A 17933-nucleotide genomic window follows, 5' to 3' on the forward strand; every position below is an offset into this window, starting at 1 on the left:
AGGGGTTATATGAAGTTCAGCCAACAAGGTGGTTAACCCAAAATAAAAATAAAAATTATAAAAACAATTTAAAAAACATGTTACTATATATTTATACTGATGAAAAACATAGATAGTGTAAATTATGTTTAAAGCTGCTGTTTCTGAATATGTTAACTTATAGTGGCCTTTTTATGAGGAGAAAAAAATGTTTTTTTGGCAACAATGTCATTTTTAAAAAATGGGCAGAAGTGGATCAGGTGCAAAATTACATGGAAAGGCAAATGTTGCTGCATGTTGGGGGTACATTTTAAGTTGGTTCTGTTTAAGGTTCAACAAATAATGTTTCAGCCTAAGTGTTGTGAATGTCTTGGCAACCTGGAAGAATGTGTTTAGGTAAAACACTGAAAATGATTACGTTTAGAGGTAAGATTCCTTTGCAGATTTCCAGCCATCCGGTTCATGGTAACCCTATTTTAATAGGACACAACCAAACAACTGCACCAAGGAAAAAGTCTAGTACCTGTCTATAAAGAAGACAAACGTTTTAGAAAAATTACAATAAGAACTTAAATGAAGGGACCTTGAATTGAAAATTATTTGACATCTACTGTATTTATCCCTTTATTTCTTAAATAAGCTATGAAGTGGATTGCTTATGAACTCAGTTCAATTTTCATCTTTATGAAACTGAACAGAGAACATTCCTGTCTCCCTGCTGTATAAACCGAATGGCGCCTCTGCAGACTGAAGTCTCTACTAACTTGCCTACCTTGGCTTTAAGCCACACTTGTATAACATATCATATACAAACAGTGATTACAGCATCAACACAACCACAAAAAGTAGCCCCACTCTCTGTCTTATATCAGACAGGTCTACTTTTATCAATACTGTCCCAACAAATATTTCTGTTTGGTACACAAAATCTCAGACAATTTTTTTTCTTTTTCTTTGTACTTATAAAACAAATGAAGGGATTTCACCTGACTTATTTTGAAGTTGATATGTATGTAAGTGAGCACTCTTAGAATAAGCATAAACATCTTTTTATCAAGTGAAATATAAAATAACAATTAAAATGTTCTTGAGTAAAGATATATAACTTGTTGTATTTCTCAAATCTGTATTACAGTCAAATGTGTACCCTCTTTATTTAGTACAAACTGCAGAAAGTAGCTGTCAAAGTCAGCAGGAAATCCCATGCGTCATGTCCCAATAGCGCCCCCTTCTGACGGAAATTACCACGCTGCGTTTCATAAGCCTGAATTCTGAATAAAAGTTTCTAAGTAATTTATTTTAAAACAAATAAAAAAACATAATTTAAACTTAAAAATCTACTGACACAAAAAGTTTTTGTTCTGTTCAGCTGCTAATATGAAGTTCCGGGAGCGGCTCTCTGATTGGTTGCGTTCCTTGCCGTGATGACGTCCTTCCGGTTTCACTGTAGGGACACGTGCAGAGTTCACGTCTTTGAGCTAAGTGGAGAAAAAGACGAGCAAACTTCAGTTTTCAGACGCCCTGGTCTGATTTTTTAGCAGTTTTTCTTTGTGGGAAGTTTTGCCGAATCAGTGTCCAACATGGTGAAGGCTCGGTTCAAGGGGAAATGCTCGATAAACCCCTCGACGTCCAGCTCAAACCCCGGTGAGCTACACCGTTTGTTTACACCCAATGCTAATGCTAATGCTAATACTAATGTTAATGTTATTATTAATGTTGCTAGCCGGTGTGGGAAATTCATCCCTGGTTTAGGTTTTTGTTGGTAAATTAAACTTGCGGGAATCATGATATGTTAAACAATGGCACATAATGTACAATGTTAACGTGCACACATTTTATTTTACATTAATTCAAAGTATTGATGAGGAAAAAAAATCTTATGTAGAGGCAATTAAACTATTTAACCATGAAGTCTACAAGAAGCCGCTTTTGCTTTGTTAAAAATGTGTTTATTGCAATTTGTAGTTTAATTTTCTAATCGTCAAGTTATAGACAAATTATTGAGCACTTCCCTAAAAATGCATTGCAACTTAAGATCTTGCTCCACTGACACCTAAATTATCAGCCAATTTGTCCCACAACATTAAAACATGCAGCAGTCTTACTGAAGATGGATTCTGTTACCTCTGGTGTATTAATCCAGTTTTAATAATACTTGATTAGAAACTGGTAATTGATTGTTGCATCTTTTTGACAGATCGACCCAAGGGAGGGAACAACATGAGGGACCGAGCCACTATCAACCGTCTGAATATGTATAGACAGAAGAAAAGATGGTAATGGATGTTGCACCGTTACATTTAATTAGGAACATGAAGTTTTCTACTGAAATAAAGCAGTAAGTTTGTTCACACTGATCGTGTGCTTCTGTTCTCAGTAATAAATATGGAAAAGTCATCAAACCTTTGCAGTACCAGTCCACAGTAGCTCCAGGAACAGTAGCCAGAGTTGAACCTAATATCAAATGGTTTGGTGAGTATTTTTTCTGGTTTTTGTTTATGCTACAATATGGTTGTCTGCAGGTTTTAAAATGCTTTTATTTCATTTGCTTGTTTTTGTGGATGGAAATATTTGCTGCTGTGCTTCATCAGTAACTGATTCAGACTTGATAAAACATTCTTTCAAGCTTAATGCAAATGTTTTATTATTTTCAAAACCCAAATATTTATTTTTATACTGGGCAAAGTCAGCAAAATAGAGTAATATTTAAGCTCAAATGTGTGTTTCATATTTCTAATTTATGCAAAGACGGAGAAAGAAAAAAGTTACACTGGATGATTTTAAAACTTCCTGGAAGCCCTAAGGCATAGAAAACTTTTGTTTTTGTCAAATGCATCCCTAAATCTAAAAATGTTGATTACATGTATTCATGTTTAATAATAAACAGCCTTTTCTTTGCGTGTTGGGTTCAAAGATGTATGTTTATTTTCATCTAACTTTTACCAAACTTTGAACATGCTTGCAATAATATTTTTATTTTTTTAAGTGCATTTTGCCAGCATTACCATGGCGATTACAGTTGTAAGAGTCAACTGTAGCACAAACATTCATTTTAAGTACAGCTGAGATATTTAATGATTTCATCGTTAAATAATTACACATTTACAGATGCTGTCCATGTGTGTGTGTGAGTGTATGTCCCCATGTGAAACAAGGAAACGGTTTCCTGTAGAACATAAATCATGTCAAATAATGTTTGACCTGAAGCCTTTTATATAATTTTACATATTAATTGTAATTGCAGATGACTACAGAACAAGGTTCTGATACCCAATTTCAGATGTTTTAATGCTGTTACCTGACCTCATCAATGTTTGAGAGGGGATGTTAGACAACTGATGAGACGCAGGCTTGTAAATGTGATTAGTAACAGGAAATCTTAACCAAAAGAGTCCTAATTTGTATTTTTCAGCAAACACCAGAGTGATCAAGCAGTCATCTCTTCAGAAGTTCCAAGAGGAGATGGAAGCAGTACAGAAAAATCCATATCGTGTTGTAATGAGACAAACTAAACTTCCTATGTCTCTGTTACATGACAGAGTCAAAGCCCATGTGAGTATAAAAAGACTATAAACCTGCCCTGTTTTTGTTTGTTTGTTTGTTTTGTTTATGCTGTGTATATTAGTGCTTTCAGGTACAGATGAGCTTTTCAAAACGGGATGTTTTTTTGGTTATAAAGCTTTTGAAAGTTTAAACTTTTGACAATCTGGCTTTGATCAAGCATTCCAGATCAGGATTAGGGTTCTTTTGTGGATTTCTGGTTTTATTGAGTTTTATGAGGTGAAATGAATTAATGTCTCTCTTTAATCATCATGCAGTTCTGGCATTTTATATGAGACAGTCCTCTTTAGCCAAGCTTTAAGTTTTCCAATCCAGAATCAGGAATATTACAAATAGTATCAAGTTCTTTTTGTTGTTGTGCCATCGACTATCATTTCTCATGGAAATAAGACGTCTTGTCAAATCTGAAGCAGTTAGATACGCTTATGTAGGCACTATATTTACTGACGTTTTCCCAAATCGTATAGTTTCGCTTTTGTTTCTACATGAATTTGTAATTGTGGGTTGACTAATGAAACCATCTTGTTCCTAAAATTTAGACAAAGTAATTTTGTCTGTGATTCTGTTACAGAGTTTTGTTAGGGGTCTTGGCACTCTGTGCTATTTATGTTGAATCCTATAACCTGCTCCCACTTTGGATACAGATGTTGTAATAAACATTTGGTTTAAATTCACTGGAACACTAAATTAGAACTGGCACAATTATAGCTGTTCTGCTGTCTTTGTTATTTTATTTTTGGGTACCCTGTTTACATTTTTGCTCTTTATGTCTTAAGCCTTTGCAGGGGCCATATCAAAATCCATTTTAATGTTTCTTTGTTGTTGCTCAGCAGATTTTTGTTTCTGTTTCAACTGTAACTTGTGACATTTTTCTCCCTTGCTTTAATTAACAAACAAACGTTATCTCTAGTTACAACAAACACCCAGTCACAATTCTTTTCTTATGATCTTTATACAGTACATTACAATAAAGTAGAACTATTAAAAAAAGGATTTACCAGTTAGACATGTCGTGTACACACTATTATGTGTAAAAAAAAAAATGGTGAGGTAAGCCGGTTGGCTCTTGTGGGTAACTGTTAATCTAAGAAAATATTGTTCCTGTAAACTTGCAGAACTCAAAGGTGCACATTTTAGACACAGAGGGTTTTGAGACCACATTTGGACCCAAGGCTCAGAGGAAGAGGCCCAATCTCATGGTTGAGGGTGTGAAGGATCTTCTGGAACAAGCAGAGGCTTCAGCACTGAGCTACGACGCAGCCAAGGACAAAGACCTGGTAACAGAAGACACTGGGGTCCGGTAAGAGTCCCGCTTATAATGCTAATACAGATTTAAGTTGTAAGGGCTTGTTGAGTTGTCGTATTTCAACAACATAAATTGAAGTTTATTCTAATTTTGCAACAGTGAGGAAGTTCGTGAGGAGATTTTCAAAAAGGGACAGTCCAAAAGGATCTGGGGAGAACTTTATAAGGTAAGTTTTTAACCTTCACTCAGTACTGACAGCATGTCTGCTCTCTAGCACAGTCCTATCATTCATCTGCAGCTTCTACTCCATTTTTTATTTTACTTTGGGGGTTAAGTTGAAGGAAAAATCAGCTCCTATATGCAGTGGTGGTTTACTCTTTGAGGATCATTTTAGTTAAATGTTGGTCCACCTTTATTTAAACCCAGGGAAAGGAAGCAACAATTAACAAGATGTATTGCCTCTACATTTTTTAATTTTTGTTTTACCAGGTGATTGACTCATCTGATGTCATCATCCAAGTGCTGGATGCCCGTGATCCCATGGGGACACGCTCCCAGAGCATTGAGACATACCTGAAGAAGGAGAAACCGTGGAAACATCTGATCTTTGTGTTGAACAAATGTGACCTGATCCCCACCTGGGTCACGGTGTGCTTTTTACCATGAGTTCATCTTTGGTTTTGACTCTTAGTAACTGACTCCATCTTTTTATATTATGACATCACATGACTTTGTCTTTTTCTCTGTTCATATTTATACAGAAACAGTGGGTGGCTGTTCTGTCCCAGGAGTACCCGACGCTGGCTTTCCATGCCAGCCTGACCAACTCTTTTGGGAAAGGCTCTCTCATCCAGCTCCTCAGGCAGTTCGGGAAGGTAAGCAGATTGCTCCGATTCAAAAATCCTTGATTGATTTCTAAAGCAACAAGAAACTATGAGTACATAATAAAGCACAACGAGACTTACCAGATTGTCCAGTTTTTTTTGGATATGAAATATTAAAGCCTTGTGCTGTCTCACCACATCTTCAGATGCTAATATGATCTATGAACACAGAGTCTGTTTAACAGCTTTGATTTTTGTGATGTGATTAATTTAGGATTTTTACACCATGTTGTTGGTTATTATGGTCTGAGAAGATTTTAAAATTAACTTTAGGGTGAAACAAGTCATTTGCAGCAATTTTGTCTTAATAATTTTTGTCCACACATTAAACACAGTCAAAATGAGACACCCTCTGTTAATTAAATCCTATGTCTGGGATAAGTGTCGACACACAGCTGTTTCTTTTGTGTGAAAGTTTGTTTATATGATTTACTTGTGTATGGTGTCAGTGATGCAAAGAGAAGCTTACATGTTGAGTCTCATTGGTTTAAAATGTGCATGTTTTTGTTATTCAATGGACATTTTCTTGCTTTAAGGCCAGTTTAATTTCCTTTTTTCTTTGTTAGATGCTTTGAGAGACCTTACTGTTCTCGTTCAGTTGCTTCCTGTTTTTTAAAGCTTGTTTAGTTGTTTTGGTTAAGGTCCCGTGAGTTGCTCAGTTTATTTATTACAAAATTGTATTTCTTTCTTTCGCATTGTTTTTTTCCCCAGAAATATTTGGATCATTATTTATTTGTGTTATAAAGGGGCTTTAATGTTTTTGAAGTAGCTGAGAATTTGAGGAGATTTTTGCTTTCTTCACTCATCAGCAGTCACCTTCTCAGTAACAACCAATAATCTGTCCGTCTGGCAGCGACAGGTGGTCGAGCCTTAACTCTGCTTCCAACATGTTTGACAAATGAAGTGGTTTGTTTCACATCATAAAAGCTTCTTCTGCTTCTCGCTTCTCTTGATGCTGCCAGTTCCATCTTTCCAAATATATCCTTTCCCAGAAGCTGAGCATTTCAAATGTTTTTTAGCACAGTGTAATCTGCCCTTCCTCTCCTCCTGTGTTAGCAGTGTTAGCTTGTTGTACACTGGAGGCAACGCTAACAAATATGTTTCCATTATAACAGCTAGTGATTCAGTGAACCAAAACTGTTGGGTGTTAGTAGTTTTTTACTTTAAAAGAACCTCTCATGCTTTCAAAATATCATATTTCTGATTCCTAATTATCTTTCACTCAGTACGTGAAAGCTTTTAAAGGTTTGAAAGTCAAGAAGAAAAAAAATCTTGCTTTTGTTTCTTGTTGTTTTAAACTACTTTGTATTTATTATATGAATTGTAAAAATCAATGGCACCTCTAATTACATTTCCAAATTAAGAACAAATGTTTTTTATAATAAAAAAAAAACAGCATTCATTGGGCTTTTTGTTTGTTTTTGTTTCTCACAGCTCCACACAGACAAGAAACAGATAAGTGTGGGTTTCATCGGCTATCCAAACGTGGGGAAGAGCTCGGTCATCAACACGCTGCGGTCCAAGAAGGTCTGCAACGTGGCACCCATTGCAGGAGAAACAAAGGTTTGTCCCACACAGACGGCCAAGTGGGGAAAGGTCTAACAAATGTGTAACACTGCAGATCCATCCCAGAGAAACATAAAATGATTATTTAAGTTGACCACTAAAGACTTGCATGAATAATTGTATAACTACAGCGAGGCTTTTATTTTGTATAAAAACATGTAGAGCTCTGATATGAAGGGAAGGTGACATAAAGTGAATCTTTTTGGGAGAAATAATAATTTTCATGATTAATTTCCTCTTCTAGGCTGTTTATCATATTTAGAATATGAGACTACAAAAGTCCAAAGACTTTGCACATATTCAAATAATCTGATGGGGCTGCAGCAAAAGTTGACTGAAGTTTTTTTTATAATTAAGTCAACCAGAAAGTTAAAATCAATAAAATAAAAATAAAACATTCATGGTTTGTAGGACCAGTTCAAAGACGAGCTGCTGCTTTCTGGACAATTAGTAACGATGTAGGGATGATTTATCTAAATCAACATACGGAGTGTTAAAGTAGTCTAAGTGTGGTGTAATGAAAGCATGAATCACTTTTTTAAGGTCTTAGGTACGGAGATAAGTCTTTATTTTCCACCTCATCTTTAAAAAAACATGTTGAAGGACAGGTTTGCTACATTATGAGCAAACCTATCCTATGTTTTCCTTTTTATTGTTATTTTTAAAGCTACAGTTATTATATACTTTGCCTCCCATTCATATTTGTTTATATAATGTGTGTAAATTGTAGCAAGATGGAATGGTTTCCATTATTCTCCTCTTCTCGTCCTGACTGTTCCAGGTGTGGCAGTACATCACTCTGATGAGGCGCATCTTTCTCATTGACTGCCCCGGTGTTGTCTACCCGTCAGAGGACAGTGAATCGGATATTGTCCTAAAGGGAGTGGTAAGTTTCTTTTTTTCCAGGTCTGAACTTTTCAAATTACTCCATTATACAATCTGCCTAAAACCCAAATGTAGCAAGGAGAGTAAGATTGTGTGCTGTGATTAATGCTGAAAAGTGAAACGACTTTAAAAATAACTCATCTACAAAGTCCAGAGATTGGTTTAAGACAGTCCAGAGGCCTCATAGTTAAAATGGATGTGTGGCTTTAAAAACAAAAAACCTTGATCAGCTGAGATTCTGAGCCTGAGGAGCCTTTCGTTGGGTCAGAAGTTTACCGTGAGGGCAGCTCATGAGACTGAAAGCTTCCAGGTTCATGTTGTACATTTCTTCTTCTCTTTTTCTTTGCAAAGGTTCAAGTAGAGAAGATCAAGAACCCGGAGGAGCACATTGGCGCCGTACTGGAGCGAGCCAAGCCTGAGTACATTCAGAAGACCTACCGTATCCCTACGTGGAACTCTCCTGAAGACTTCCTGGAGAAGCTGGCGTTTCGAACTGGAAAACTTCTGAAGGTCACTCGTTCATGTTTGCAATTTGAGAAATTCAACAAAATACTGAAATATGATTTGCCTGGAGTGTTGATCCTGTTTCCTTTTTATTAATCATGCTGGTGCTACTAAACAAAAGTGTTGAATATTAAACAAAACCTTGTTAAGAGAATTAAGTAAATCAGATTAAAAGTCATTCAGTATTTGCTTGTGTTCCTAACTGACCACTTTATAAAGTTCACAAATGTTGGTCAGAATCTGTCTGGTTGTGTTTTGTGCTGAACTCTTCTTTTTTTTTCACAGCTCTTAACCTGTTAAGATGTTGAGGTTTACTTTAAATGTCAAACTGTAGGTGAATCAGTGAATTTCCATTTCAAACAGGAACATTGTTTTCTCTGTGTATGCAGGGGGGTGAGCCTGATCTGCCCACAGTCTCCAAAATGGTGTTGAATGACTGGCAGAGGGGCCGTATCCCCTTCTTTGTGAAACCTCCTGGATGTGAGGGAGATCAAGATGTAAGACTTATCAGAACTCATCAGAACTTTTACCGGTATATCACCAGCCTGCGCCTTTTTGCCTAAACCTGCCTTACTGTCATGTCTGTAGGATGAAAAACGGTTGGCAGTTGAAAACCCAGCAGTTCTAGTGGAGAAAGTTCAGGAAGAAGAGCCAGACAATCCTGCCACCGTCTCAGGGGAGCGGGAGGAGCAGCTGCAGAGACAGAAGGAGCAGGTCCACAACATCCTCTCCAACGTCCGGCAAAACTTTGGAAAGATCAACGTGGCGCCAGAGTTCAGCGAGGAGGATTTAATACCGGTGGAGATGCCGGACCTGGAAGAGTCTGATGAGTCTGGATCAGACGCTGACGAAGATGGTGAAGAAGATGAGGGTGCCGAGGAGGACGAGGCCAGTGGCGAGCAAGGCAAAGACGAGCCTGTCTCTGAGGCTACAGCTTCTCAAACCGAGAAGGCGAATAGCAAAAAGAATTCACGGGAGGTTATACGTGAACTCGATGAGAAAATCGCCAAGTACAAGCAGTTTCTGGACCGAGCCAAATCCAAACGCTTCTCTGCAATCAGGTCAGTTCTGAAGTCCAAATCTCACTTCATATTTTTTCTTTGTCATGGTTTAAAGTCAACCTTCATTATATTCAGTTATAAAATGTCAGACAGGTACCGTGCGTGTTAGCTTGTTTAGGCAAACCAACTTTAATGAGAGTAAGAATAACCCTCAGAGGATTTAGTTGTCTGTTACCATTATTATGTTTTTTGTTGCTGTTTGTTTTGTTTTTTTTAATCTACATTTATTTATTTTTAAATTCCAGCCCACAGAATTGGCTATGAAGTCATATCTCAGCCTTTTAGTTTTTTTTAGTCTGATTTAGTTTATTTTAGAGCAGTGGTTTTCAAACCTTTTAGCATCTGGGACAAAACTTAATGGTGACAAGGTGTGTGTGTGTGAGCCTTTCTAGGTCCGATTTAAAAATACAAAAAATTCTAATAACCCTAATAAACAAGACCAGTTAGGTGTCCTGACTTCAATTTTGAGAACCACTGTTTTAAAAAAAAATCCCCAATATAGTTTGCTTTGCTTGGTAGAAAAGAAATAACAGATATTTTTTTCTTCTTTTTGGACAGGATACCAAAGGCGCACTCTGACAAACTGTTCACAGACATGAAGACTAAACAAGCAACAGCCAAACAAGCAGAAAAGAGAGGAAATCAGTCAACAGGTCTGTCTAATTGTGGTGCTGATGTTGAAAATATTTTAAAAATAAGATGACAGATGTGGTAGTTTTCCACAGTACCACCCGTTGGCTGGGTCAGGTTGACATTTAACAGATCTGTCAATCTGTCTTCAAATTCAGCTGCGAACCAGAAGAACAAGAAGAGGAAAACTGAGGATGTCGATGAGTCCACGCAGACGCCCAAACTTACATCCAAACAGGTCTGCAGCATTTGTTTTTTCTCATGTCAGACAGTCTGCCTGAGTGGACACTGGGAGTGTCTTTTGAATGGCGAAAGTTAAAAAGTATGTTGATTTTTAATATTTTTTTTCTTTATCCATCTACAGAAAAGGGCACTGGAACATGGCAAGAGGGCGAAGAAAGTTGGAGTGCGTTATTATGAAACGCACAACGTAAAGAACAAGAACAAGAACAGAAAGATCCCGACAGAGGGTCAGAGGGCTAAAAAATCAAAGCACTAAATATATTTGAATTAGGCACAAAAAGTCAATTTTATTGAAATGACAAATTAATAAAAATGGAAAAGGTCAGGTGGCCATGTGATGCCTTATCTTGTCTACAAGAAAATGACTTCCATTTTGCTTTTTCAGCCTTTTTTTTTTTCTTCTTTCAGCTGAGAACTGTTTCATGTGATTGATGTCTCATTTACAAGTTCACTGCTTTTCTTGATGTTCAAGAGAAATGTGCAGTTGATGGTTTTAAATATACATCATAATAAAAAAACTGTTTGCAGAAGACAGTTAGCCTACATTAATGTATTAAATTGATAAATAAAACCAATTCTAAATAAAAGAAATCCTCTTTAAAACAAACAATGGAGCCCTTGGGTTTTTATTTCTTTGGTGTAAATTTTCCCTCCAGTTGATTCTGGTAAAGAAAAAAGATTACAGTTCTTAAACTCAACACTAATGAAACACAACTCCAATTGATAAATTTTCTTTTGGTTTGTATTTATGAAATCTCACCTGAAGCTGTTGAATTGTTTTCTTCAAAATTTGAATCTTTTCAGTGAAGTTCTTTTCCTCCACCTGCCTCTTTTCAGCTTCTCTCTTTTCAAGCACATCATATTTGGCTTTCTGTTCGTTTAGTTGCTTTGTCAGATCTTGTTTCTCCTTCTCCAGATCTTCAATCTGTTAATGCATACAAAAAAATTAAATGTGACACCAAACTCCTATTTTCTAGCATCTGTAATGTACGAAAATGGCGCCCTCTGGTGGACAAGTGCTGTATATGTACATTAAATTATGTACTTTTGATAATTGGCAATTTAAATCGTATTACCTATGATGCAAAATGGTCCAACAGTGCAATTTAGGTTCCTTATTAATCTAGGGTTATAACAAATAACATTAATGACTTACCCTTTTCTCCAGGTCAAATTTTCCTTTCTCAGCCTGCAGTGCCTTTCTCATTCCAAAAGCTATGCTGCTCTCGTGCAGTGCCTGGTAGGCAGCGATGGTCATATTAATCTCATTTCTGACCCGCAACAGCAGCAGACCCCTCTCAGCACAGTTGATGGTTACCTGTCTGATTAGTTCATCTTAAAGACATTTAAAAAGACTCTTCAGTTTATATGTAAACCAGTTGACTCCAGCAACATGCTTATGTACCTTCAGAATCCCAACTGCCTCCTTACCGAAACACTGACTATAAAGCTCTCTGCGCACAGGACAGATGCCGGTTTGTCTGGCCTGTCTTTGCTGCAGCTTCGTGTCCAGGATCTCCTCCAGGCGTAGAACATCGGCTCTCGTACAGGGGGCACTGGACACCTGCTGCACCCACATCTCGTTTCCGATTGTCCATTCCCTGCATTGACAGAGGCTGGTAGGTGTGAAGTCATTATACAATTTACTATAGAGTGAAAGAGCTATACCTGGGTGGAAGGATGATGTGCAGGATATCATCATTTTCCAGCTCCAAGGCATCACTGGAGGCAGATTTTAGTTTAGGAGTCTCATCAGAGTGATGTGAGCTCACTCTTAAATGTCGTCCCTGTAATAAAACAGTATTATGTTATCACTGCATATCTAATGTAAGCTTGTAAGGCTGTATTCAATGCACCTATACATCATGTACAGCTTCCCTCAGCACAGCTGTGTATTTTTTTTTCTTCTGGAAATTGCTTTATTATGATGTTCACGTTTAATCTTTTGGTGATTTCTGTTCATTTAAAAATATTTATCTTCCCTACCTGCCACCATTTTAGTAGTCAAACGAACGTTATGTTGCTGGATTACTCGGTGAACTCACCTTTGGTGATTTTCTGTCTGTGCTTGTTGTTCTAATCAAAACTGGGTTGTCGTATTTCAGGAGAGTTTCGGCTGGTTGGATCATTGTGTCCGTCTTTCTTTTTTTAAAAAAATAAAATAAACAAATATGCCAGTGATTTCCCTCAAAAACAAAAATATCGGCAGTCTTTCAAAGTTGGTCTGAGTTGTTTGTGTTGTCATGGTAACTTCGTCCGTTCCTTTCTGTACTGTTCATTTGAACAAAACTCGATTAAAAAAATACGTTTTAAACAGCCAGATATCCCCAAAAGACTATATGGCGTTTTATTGCAAGATTTATTACGTTTTATCAGTGACGCAGTTAATTTTTAAAGCAATACGCGATAAAAAAATAAAAAAAACATCCACATTTTTGCAACGACTTGTAGCGGAACTTATAGTGAAAGAGATCAGTTTTACCCGGACATGAGTTCCTAGAGAACCAAAGGAAACGGAAGTGCGTAATTTTATCGCAAGAAGTTTAGTGACGGTTAGAAGCTTTTGTGTTTATCTGCGTTTGTGTGGCTAATGATGTGTGTTTAGTCAGGTCACGGTTGAATTGTACTTTATTTGAGAATGGCCAAAGAGAAGCGACACAGGAGGAGGGAATCTCCGATGCGGGAGCCAGAAGTGAAGATAAAACAGGAGAAAGTGAGCCCCACTAGGCCGCAAAGATCACGCCGCTCGAGGTCGAGATCCCCCGACAACTCCAGCCCACAGAGGAGGAGAGCGAGCAGGTACTTTTATCATTGTGACTATAACAGCCCAGTTGGGGTATCATGTAGATTATGTAGATATGTTACTTTTATTGTAGTATTTACCGTAATTTGGGTGGTGATATTGTTCCTAACGAGAGAGGAGATGATGGTGTGTGCAGCTTTTTTTAAATAAGTTTTAACTCAACATTCTTATTGATAAGGACTAATAATTTACGCCTTATTATTATTTTACGCTGACGAAAAGCTATATATTAATTACACCTTTCTATGGTTAGTATGATGACGGGACGATAAGTCTTTTCATTGTTACCTGTTGCTGTTGTTTGCTCGTTGTATTTTAATGTAGCTAGGTCAAGAGATCCATTGATTGTGATTTTCTACCTTTTTTATTTTATTTTTTTAATTAAGTTAATTAAAGTTAACATTGTTTCACACATAAAATGGTATTTTAGTTCCAACAAGATACTAAACAGCAAACATGATGTACAGATACTGTTCTTTTTAGGCCTGACGCATTTTCTTTTGTCCTCCATTTGAGCACACACTGTACAATATGATGTCACATTCAGATACTAGGATAGGACTGAACGTTCATAAATAAAACAGCCATACCTTTAAAAAAAAAGACTTCAGACAACCTTTATGATGTCTGGAAAACTATGATCAAGACCAATTTAAAAGATTACATCTAAAAATAAGTAACAGAAAAGCTTTGAGATACTTCGGCCCTTCATCCCATTGTCTTTGAATGAGCACAAATTTATTTATATGAATGTTTCAAAACCATTCATTATGTGCTTGTATGAAAATGAATGTTAAGAAAGACTTTAGCCAGGTAAAATATGTCTGTCATATTTTAGTGAAATATAAATAAGTCAATCTTCCATAAGTTGATGTTCTTCTTTTAGGTGACAGGCTGATTTATGACAGCTGACATCATCATCAGATGCTGATGTTGGGCTGATACAATACATCTGTGTATCCCTAGTAGTAATGTAGAGATAGGCATCCACATGTTCAACAATACCATTGCTGCTTGTTGTTTTGTATCTGTGAAACAAGCAAAACAAAACAATAGTTACCTGAAAAAAAAAAAAAAAAACATACTTTGACAATATTCTAACCCTCAGTCTAAGGGTAGACTGAAGAACTGCGTGAGAGGTTTCACCTTTTTGAGGATTAGAAAAAGAGACAATTCCATTTCTGGTCAGATCCCCATGAATTCTCTATTTATTTATTTCTAAATACATATTGTGTCACATTTGTAAAATCCACAACTGTCTTGCTTTTGATTAGCTCTCGTGGCTGTTTGGATGTGGCAGGTACGTAGGAAACTGACTTGGATAACACGGCAGGCAGCTGTGAGTTACAACTGTTACTTCAGTTCCTGTTGCTGTTCTGTCAAAACAAGGATCATATTTTTCACTTCATTTTCAGGTGCTAAGTGTAATTATTCTGATCTTTCACCACCGCTGTTTTCAGTGCAGAAAATTAGTTATTCTATAAACATTTCAGTTTGTAATTATTGTAAAATTATAAAATAAATAAAGCTCAATATGTTTTGTGATTTTTAGAGAACAGTCTTTTTTTTCCCCTGTGGCAACTCGCTTTAAATTCCACAGTAGTTGCATCTTAATGCAAATATTTATTTCCTCTTGCTCCTCATGAAGGTCACCAGTCAGGACGAGGGACCGGTCACCAGGCAGAAGAGAAACCTCTCCTGTCAGACGAAGCAGCAGATCTCCTAGAAACAGAAGAAGTCGCAGTCCTCATCATGGCAGTGATGCCAGAATAAAGCGGGTGATTAGACTGAAAAATTGCAGTATGACTGTAACCTGTCTCGACTTGTAGTCATCTTTTTGTTTTGTTTTTCAAATTTCACAGGAACGGGATGAACACAGGGCTAGCGGTGATGAGCGGAGAAGGAGGAACGAGCAGCCGGATGAGCGACGGAGCAGGTGGGAATCAGACAGGCCACGAGACCGAGATCGTGGTGAAGAACGACATCGTGAACGAAATTCGCTCACCTCTCAGCAAGCTGAACGTCGACAACACGACGAGCGGCGCAGGGAAAACCGTCAGCGGCGAGAAGAAAATGAGGAACAAAATTTTGGACCATCTGAAGGAGAGAGCAGTGACTCAAGAGGTCCTCCCGCTGAGAAAGAAAAGCCCAACTTTGAACTCTCAGGGGCGCTCACGGAAGATACCAACACATTCCGGGGAGTGGTGATCAAGTACAACGAGCCGCCAGAGGCTCGCATCCCGAAGCGCAGGTGGAGATTGTACCCTTTTAAAAACGATGAACCCCTTCCTGTCATGTACGTTCACAGACAGAGTGCCTATTTGATGGGACGACAGAGAAAAATAGCTGATATCCCCATTGACCACCCATCCTGCTCCAAGCAGCACGCAGTATTCCAGTACAGGTGGGTGGCACAAGTGTTTACAATATGCTGTGTTTTAGAAATATTGTAAACTTTAGTCAGTATTGTTCAACCAAAAGCTAACCAAACTTTTTCACAACTTTGTTCTAAAAAATATATTTTTCGTAGCTGCTAAATAATAAAATATATTTTAAAATTTCTCATTCTGTGCGTATTTCTTCAGACTGGTGGAGTATACAAAGCCAGATGGCACCACTGGCCGCAGGGTCCGGCCCTACATCATTGACCTCGGTTCTGGCAACGGCACCTACCTGAACAACCAGCGAATCGAGCCTCAGCGCTACTATGAGCTCAAAGAGAAAGATGTTCTGAAGTTTGGCTTCAGCAGCCGTGAGTACGTCCTGCTTCACGAGTTCTCAGACACGAGCGAGGTGGACGCAAAGCAGGAAGAGGAGGAGGAAGACGAAGGCGTTGATGAGTAAATTATTCCCACAGACTCTAGAACCTACAGTCAGTCAGACTGGATTGGATTCACAAGAATGTTGAAGGGCTGATTCTGTAAGAAAAGAAGCACTGAACTAAACCAGTGAATGTGGGAATTTAAATACTAAAATATTGTTGGATTTCTTCTGTATATTATGTAAGTATTAAACTTGCTTAAACCTGCCACACCTGTCTCAAGGTAGACCTCTCAGGTTTCTAAGATGCATGACTGATCTTACCGATCTCATGTGCTGTGTCAGGGTACTTTATTGGAATATCAACCCTATGTTTCATAAAAAAATATTATGGACAGAATAAACATTATAGACATGCAGATTATGACTTTTTTGTAGTGCAAGTGGGAAGAGGAAATTTGAGGCTGTCATGTGTTTCTTTGTATCACTGCAGCATGTATTCAGAAACTTGCCCTTTTCTTTTTTTTTCCCAGATCAGATGCATTTATTTCGTAAAAGTTAATTTTTGTACTGTAAAATAAAAAATAAAAACTACAATTGTTAGAGTTGGACTTTTTCTTTCTATTTTTGTGTCACGCATCACAAGTCACAAAAACCTTGAGATGTGTTTGAATACAAATTCTTCAAGCTCATTTCTGCCACTCTAAATAGAGAAAAGATGGTGTAAATCCAAATTGTGAAATACTTTTTCCAAATTTTGATTTAGCATCTTATAATTATGATAATAAAAGTTATATTCTGACTTACTTTTGGCTGCTGCCTTGTCAGCCGTCACCACGGCGGACCATCTGTTTACAAGCCGTTTCCCCGGCCACCAGAGGTGGTCGTTGTTAACCCGGGCACCGACCCATTCGGTAAAGGTGTCATACCACCCGGTGGGACAGTCAGAACCACAGGTTTGTTTTGGTACGTTCATAAATTTTTCATCAGATGTCTTTCCTGATACAATCTTCACCATTTATTCAGCTTGAGGCCAGCACCAGAAGCACACGGTGTCCTTCCTGGCCAGTTTATCTTATCAGATACTGTTTCATAATTATGCAATACTAAATGACTTAGGCTTCATTCAGACTGCAGGTTTTAATGCTCAATTCAGATTTTTTTTTTCCTCATGTTCATTTTTTGTATGAATATTTGTTCAATTAACATTCTAAGTTAAATTTCTTCAAGCCCCTTTTCAAACACAGTCACCAAATAAATGGTGTATTTGTGGGTAATTGTGTATGTATGATATATAAGTGGGTGTTGCATTTACACTTAGGAATATGTAAGTTTTACATTTTTTTGTTTTTGTTTCTCTCTTGATGGAATGTCTGAAATAAATAAAACAAATGTTCACATTGTAATTTAAATGGGACTGCTATCAGATTCCCGTGTGAGCAGTCTCTGGCCCTGAAGCGACGCGCATGCGCAAAAGAGGACGTGACGCAGCACGCCGTGTTTACGGAAGTAAAAATGGCTTCTACACACGTTAGCATGCGTGTATCGATTCTAAAGTTCCTGTACAATCAGAGCCAAGTAAATTATGATCTGACATGCTTGTTTCCCCCAGTCTTTACGTCTGATCATCTGATATGGCTGCTTCTGGCCTACTTTGGCGCAGAACGGCTCTTCTGGAAACAAGAGTGCGACTGAAAGTAGGAGCAAAACTCGAGTATCGATCCCTTCACGCTGATATCGATACGACCCGACCCTAACACTCGATTACTTATATACTATAGTATATAAGTCATTGCCAACACTGGTATCAT

The 17933-nt window shown here is 37.7% G+C and overlaps 3 protein-coding genes across 3 annotated transcripts; 2 read left to right on the plus strand and 1 right to left on the minus strand.

The window, feature by feature from the left end:
- Positions 1–1404: 1404 nt before the first annotated feature.
- Positions 1405–11166, plus strand: gnl2 (guanine nucleotide binding protein-like 2 (nucleolar)). Its single transcript, XM_017423763.3, has 16 exons — positions 1405–1623; positions 2177–2255; positions 2357–2451; positions 3392–3531; positions 4656–4840; positions 4946–5012; positions 5276–5434; positions 5548–5661; positions 7105–7233; positions 8018–8122; positions 8473–8631; positions 9015–9122; positions 9214–9686; positions 10245–10339; positions 10475–10554; positions 10681–11166. The coding sequence occupies exons 1-16, from the start codon at positions 1560–1562 to the stop codon at positions 10813–10815; spliced, it is 2187 nt and encodes a 728-aa protein (XP_017279252.1). The 5' UTR covers positions 1405–1559; the 3' UTR covers positions 10816–11166.
- Positions 10919–13048, minus strand: dnali1 (dynein, axonemal, light intermediate chain 1). Its single transcript, XM_017423765.3, has 6 exons — positions 12605–13048; positions 12228–12346; positions 11991–12160; positions 11716–11894; positions 11320–11484; positions 10919–11221 (listed from the first exon to the last, which is right to left on the minus strand). The coding sequence occupies exons 1-6, from the start codon at positions 12686–12688 to the stop codon at positions 11186–11188; spliced, it is 753 nt and encodes a 250-aa protein (XP_017279254.1). The 5' UTR covers positions 12689–13048; the 3' UTR covers positions 10919–11185.
- Positions 13049–13054: 6 nt separating this feature from the next.
- snip1 (Smad nuclear interacting protein) lies at positions 13055–16725 on the plus strand. Its single transcript, XM_017423764.3, has 4 exons — positions 13055–13358; positions 15011–15140; positions 15225–15766; positions 15948–16725. Exons 1-4 carry the CDS (start codon positions 13198–13200, stop codon positions 16204–16206), a joined length of 1092 nt encoding a protein of 363 aa, XP_017279253.1. The 5' UTR covers positions 13055–13197; the 3' UTR covers positions 16207–16725.
- Positions 16726–17933: the final 1208 nt, after the last annotated feature.

Source organism: Kryptolebias marmoratus, linkage group LG16 (genome assembly GCF_001649575.2).
Source record: "Kryptolebias marmoratus isolate JLee-2015 linkage group LG16, ASM164957v2, whole genome shotgun sequence".
Taxonomy (NCBI): domain Eukaryota; kingdom Metazoa; phylum Chordata; class Actinopteri; order Cyprinodontiformes; family Rivulidae; genus Kryptolebias; species Kryptolebias marmoratus.